Here is a 6,017-nt window from a genome sequence, read left to right as displayed (position 1 = left end):
CATCCTGCGGTGACAGTGGTGTAGATCGGAGCAACATGCGAGATGGAGACTCGTTCTCTGACAATGTCTATCCCTGGAATAACATCTTGAACAAGTGGCGTTTGGTGCGAGAGCGACCGGCTGACTGGACGGAGCGTCGGGGAGGTCCTGGATTTCGAGTTCTCGACTTCGAGCGCGAAAGCGCCGGTGCCGCTTCGCCGCTCGCCGTGATGGGAAACACAAAACACAAGCATCGTATCGGAACAAACACAATTGTCGTCGTCGTCGAAAGTGTCAACAATCACTGAGTGAAAGAGAGGAGGAGCCAGACGATACATTAGATGCTGACCGGTCTCGAGCGCACATGAGACATGATAATAATAAGGATATTGGTTGAAGCTATTTGAAGATCTATTTCTTTGTGGAAGATAGTTCTCCCTTGCGTATCATAAGTTTTCCTCGGGGAGATCACTACTCTGCTGTAGAACGATGTTCATGAGCTCAATGATCCGTTTCATCACGAGGAAGGAGTTGAGGCTTCGCGGCTTTGTGCGACACGTCGGACGAACCCGACTGGTCTCGGGAGGAGACTTTGGCTTGAAGTTAGAACAAAAAGGTCAGGAAATTTTTCATTGGTCTGTCGGTGCGGACGCCAGAGAAGTTTCCCTGTCTAATCGAGCATGGGAGCAAGCATCTCGCACCGTCCCCGCTAGAATTGGCGATTCTATCGACTAGGAATGCAGTACCGATCAGAACTCCGTGATATCACCCGGGCTTTGGGACCGACGAGGTTTTGTGGCTACGTCTCGGCTCCGCAACCTGAAGAGGGACGCGAACGCGTACGTAGAGTGATCGTCCCGGTGATAATCGGTGCTCCTTCGGCTTCTGTTCAACGGTGAAGACTGACTGGAATCATACCTTTTTTCAGTGGAACGATTCGGAGAGTCACACGAAGTCGAAGGGTAGGTGACATCCTCAGGCTATCGAGACCTCAGTTTGAGCTCCGCATGCCTTCTGACCTAAAAGCAGCGAGACTCTGGGGTCCAGTGCCACCAGAGACCAGTGTAGCGGAGTGAGATTCAGTCGGGCACATTCCGGAGGGAACTTCGCGCCACAATTTGAACTGAGCGCGGCGCTACCATTCCGTTGGCTGAAGACTGTTGTGACGATCCGCACAATTTCTGTGGAGGCGTCGCCGGTGGATTCTTTCGTCAGATTCCGTCCTTGAAGTTCGAGCTCAATTCGCAATTTCTGAAGCTGTAAGTTGTTTCATGGGTACCGTTGAGCGGTGTCGACGACACCGACGATAGCGGGTTTTCTCTTCTGCACGATCGAGGCACTGATATAGACATTCCGCTGTTCTGGGGACTATCCGCACGTTCCATGTTGCAAGCTCGCTCGTCCTATTGGCCTGACAGCCTGAAGTACAGAGGGACTTGATGTACTGAAGGGGAGAGGAATGATCCTTCTGAAGGCCGAATTCGCCTCGCAGAATGTGTGAGACCAGCAAGCCTGTAGGGGTGTTTGTCCAGCTAGGTTCCGTAAATCCGAAAATTCCTAATTTCTCCCGAACTCAAGTTCATTCTCGTATATAAAGGCATCCTCCGTACCCTTTCCGGTGGGAATCGATGGTTCTTCGAAGTCAAAAGAGCATGCATTGCGTTATGGCTCGAAACACGGTGCCCTGGGGCTCCGAAGAGCCCTTGCGCACCCCCAGGGGCTCCGCGAGAGGAAAAGTTTGACTCACACTGGCAGGGGAATCGGTGCTGGTTCAGGTTGTTCGGACCCCCATATTAGAAGTTGAGAACCACCAGCGTGAGCGCGCCCCGGCGACGCCGCCATGCGGCTATCCGGTAGAGAGGATCAGTGAGACTTGGCTATTAGCTATGAGTTTGTGGAGGCTGGCACCGACTGCGGAGTCGGGGAGGCGCCGGTCTTCCCCTCTTCGATCACAGCGCGGAGTCTCCCTACCAGTCACGACCCCCTGGTCCAAGATGAATTTCCTCGGGAGGCACGTCAGTGTCGTCTTGTTTTTGTCCAAGCATCTCCCGCTGCGAGTTTCGTACACAGAAGAAGAGGGAGGGTTTTTGCTGGCCGACAGCGGGAAAGGTGGGAGCCGGCCGCGTTTTTAATCGGGCCATGTCATCTGGTCCGATGGCCAAAACATACCTTCCACCCCGGGGGCAAGCTCGGCTCCGCTGCGAAACTGGGGATCGGCCGCCGACTGCTTGAGTTGATCTGCCTCGCGGGGAAATGATGTGCTACTGATGTCACCCCTTGTGACAATGGTGATTTCAGGTCAGATTTATGTTCGGAATTAGTGTTTTGTCCAAAGTTTGGAACTCTCGTTTTAGCTCTCTTGAGTTCTCCGTGCCCTGTTTTGTGTTGACGGCGAAGATTGCTCCTCTTTCTCTAACCCTGAGTTCCGGCTGGCTTGAACGTCCACGAGGGCAGCCTCTCCTCTAGATGAGCAGTGTTCGTTGGTGGCTGCCTGCCGTAACTGTCAGTGCAGCAATTTTCGTGGCTGCCTGGATCTCTCGAATGGTATCGGTAAGTCTTGGAGGGTCGTCACAGGATCTGATGCACGCAAAACGGGCTCGGTGTGGTTAGTTTCTTTTCGAGTGGTCAATAATATGATCGTCCGATAGATATTTCTCGTGCGTTCCGAATAATGCAAATCAGAGCGGCTGCAAGTCGTGGTGCCCAACTCGCCGGAATCTAGTGGAATGTTTGGAGTCCCAGCTTGGGGCGGAATGTTGGGATCTTCAAGCACAATAGTCATTTATCTCCTACATGTGAACAGTCGCGTTCTTCAATCCAGCTTAGCCATAATAGAATGAGTATTCTTTCCGAGAGTCCCGGGTCTAACAAAGAAAATTGTGGAGTATCAGCTCGATTCAGCTTGTGGTCCGCGAATACCTCGGATTTCTGATTTCATATGGGTCGGTCATCGTAGGTCGGAAATATTTGAAATCGGATAGAATACGAGAAGGTTGGAAAATTCCCGTCCTCCGATGACGACCCTATGGCACGGGAGAGCTTTGATCATTCGTACACCACAACCTGACTGACGCTGTTATTCCACAATTTTCTTTGTTAGACCTGGGACTCCCGACAAACATACTCACCTTCGTGAACCCGGGTTGAAGGAAGCGAATGTTAACTTATAAGACTGAGATGTTGAATCATCGCAAACGAATGCTTCAGGGCCCGTGAAGCCTCCAGATGCGAAGACAGGCCGAGTCCCTGTTAGAGCTATTTCTCTCATTTCTTATTCTCATATTTCACCCCTTGAGGATTCGACATATTTCCATCCCTAGCTGAGGGATCTTCGACGAAGATATCCACAGATGGATCTCTCGCTCGCAACATTTTTGTCAGTACGCAAGCTCTCAGTGGTCTCACTCAGTTGTCACTCTCCGGGCTAGAGTCCGCAGCCTCCGTGTAACACTCTTCTTCTTCTATAGAACACCTAACCTATCCGGGTCTCGGCGGTAGTCTGCTTCGGATCTGACTTACAGAGAGACAGCTCCCCTTCGTGCCAAGCACCGCCTAGGTGCACAAGAGGGCTTGAGTAATGATGTCTCTCGATAGAAGCCGAGTCTCGTCCTGAACTTACGGAATTTCCGAACTTTCCAGCTCCTCCAATGTCTCTACCCAATCAATTCTACCCGAAGGACACTCCCTTCGGGAAACTCAGCTGTGAAGAGGCTTTCAAAGGTCTCGAGCCGCAAGAAAAGCGCTATGCTCATTTCATGTCGAGGTTGGTCGAATGTCGATGTTGTCCAACATACCGCTTCCATGAAATTGAACTGGCTTGTTATCGGTCCGGATCGTGATGGAAACCTCTCAATCGCTCCAGCCGCGGGGTTCTCCGACGGTCATGAATTGAGCGGATACCGACACAAAGATTTCCAGAGCCTGTTGGTATGGACACTTCATCGCGTTCCACCGAACCTCCCCGGAAGCGCCCCTGATCTTCATATTCTTGGACAAAGTTCTACGGTCGAAACCAACTCTAGACGGCGTGACAACGAACCTCAAAGAACAGTTCAGCTTCACGGACGATGACGTAAAAGCGTTCCTCGTCTACTGCGGCGCTTTCTTCTCCGCAGCCGGCAACTATCGGTGAGTCTTGATTCATCCGGACAATGAATCTCCATTCAGATTGTACAGATTGTACGATTACAGTCTTCAGCCTTGGATTTTCGACGTTCGATCTCTCTTCTAGGGACTTCGGTGACACGAAGTTTCTGCCCGAGGTGCCGATGAACAAGATGCAGACGGTGCTGCGAAGTTTATTCCCGGAAGACCAAGATTTCTGGGCTGAACACTGTCTGGAACCGATGTACGATTATAAGGAATCGGTTCGCAATCTGGGCTTCCCTCCACATGGCATAAACTCATACTGGTCGTCGAACTGCAATGAGACAGATGCGGCGATCGTCACTCAATATCTCACCGAGAAGAGGCTCGACGCGTACAATCAACGAACTTTCAAGGAGGTCGTTGACGGAAAAACCTCCTACGAGATCAGAGTTGCCTCACGTCAACTCTCCAATGAAACTGATACAACCGCGGAAAAACTTCTGAGCCTCGATGAGGATCGGAATGGTATTCAGTTCCGTGTCAGGAGAGGCGACTATTCGAGCGTGAGTGGAGTCTAGACCATAGACTGCGGCCCATCGTATTTGGTCGGGGAGGGTTCCTCATTAGGCGGTACTGCTTTTCAGCTCTTAGGGGATGTGATAGAGAGCTTGGAATCAGCCTCGAACGAAGCCGCCAACGAGAACCAACGGAACATGTTGAGGGAATACGTCAAATCCTTCGAAACGGGCTCAATCCAGGCCCATAAAGATGGGTCCCGTTCATGGGTGATGGACAAGGGCCCGGCTGTCGAGACGTGAGTACACGTTTCGCCATCGTCATATCATTCGATTTCCATCAATTCTGCCGTGTTTCTCTCGTTTGAGCGGAGCTGAATCCACTTCACGGGTTTCAGATACATCGGTTTCATCGAAAACTATCGTGATCCCGCTGGAGCTCGTGCGGACTTCGAAGGCTTCGTAGCTGTTGTGAATCGGGAAGGCTCAAAAAGACTTGGCGTTCTCGTCGAAGAAGCAGAAGCTGTTATCAAGGAGTCGATGCCGTGGCCTCGCGCTTTCGAGAAGGATTCCTATTTGAAGCCGGATTTCACAGCTTTGGACGTTATATCCTTTGCTGGCTGCGGAGTCCCGATTGGGATCATTATTCCGAATTGTGAGTTGAGCCGAATGTCGTCAATATGTTTGACTTTTAAATCTGTACGATAGACTTCAAAATCCGTACGGACAATCAATGTATACATACACGACTATATGAAGTGGAGTTGGGTGTAGAAACGGATGATATAATCTCCTCATAAGTCATTATAATTTCGATGAGTGACCTGTCAGACAGAAGATCACTCATCGAAATTATAATGACTCATGAGGAGATTATAGATTATATCATCCGTTTCTACGGTTACAGCCCATTGGCCCGACACCCATAGGCCCCACCATCTGACATGTCTCATACTCCACAGATAATGAAGTTCGACAGAATGAAGGATTCAAGAATGTGCACCTCGAAAACGCGATCAAAGCTCAGATGTCCGCTGCAGAGATCGACTTCGTCACCAAGACCGACGCCGAGTTGCTGAAGAAATATCGAGATGCTGCTCTTGGAGTACAGGTCGGACTACATGAGCTCCTCGGCCATGGAACCGGCAAGCTCTTCGAGAAAGATCCTGTCAAGGGCGCGAATTTCGACGTGTCGACCGTGAATCCTCTGACAGGCAAACCGGTACGCGGGATTCCCGAGTGTACTGTCCATTCTCCGAGCGGGTCATTTCTTTAGCTTGTTGAATACATCTAATCCGCTGATGTATTCCAGGTCGAGACATGGTACACTGCGGGTCAAAGGTACGATTCACAGTTCGGAAACATGAGTTCAACTTACGAAGAGTGCAGAGCCGAAGCCATCGGCATATACCTCTGCCTTGAGCGTCACATCCT

The 6,017-nt window shown here is 50.8% G+C and overlaps 1 protein-coding gene across 1 annotated transcript; it reads left to right on the top strand.

The window, feature by feature from the left end:
• Window positions 1-339: 339 nt before the first annotated feature.
• LOC100901387 (dipeptidyl peptidase 3) lies at window positions 340-6,012 on the top strand (the record flags this gene model as incomplete). The annotated part of the gene is made up of 10 exons (XM_003739974.1): window positions 340-595; window positions 715-818; window positions 908-941; window positions 3,619-3,742; window positions 3,898-4,107; window positions 4,211-4,631; window positions 4,713-4,882; window positions 4,982-5,238; window positions 5,546-5,805; window positions 5,896-6,012. Coding segments are annotated over exons 1-10 (1,824 nt in total), but the record flags the coding sequence as incomplete, so codon positions are not given.
• Between the last annotated feature and the right edge of the window lie 5 nt (window positions 6,013-6,017).

The sequence above is a fragment of the Galendromus occidentalis genome, unplaced genomic scaffold, assembly GCF_000255335.2.
Source record: "Galendromus occidentalis unplaced genomic scaffold, Mocc_1.1 scf7180000076684, whole genome shotgun sequence".
NCBI lineage: Eukaryota > Metazoa > Arthropoda > Arachnida > Mesostigmata > Phytoseiidae > Galendromus > Galendromus occidentalis.
This window is presented reverse-complemented; position numbering and strand designations above follow the sequence as displayed.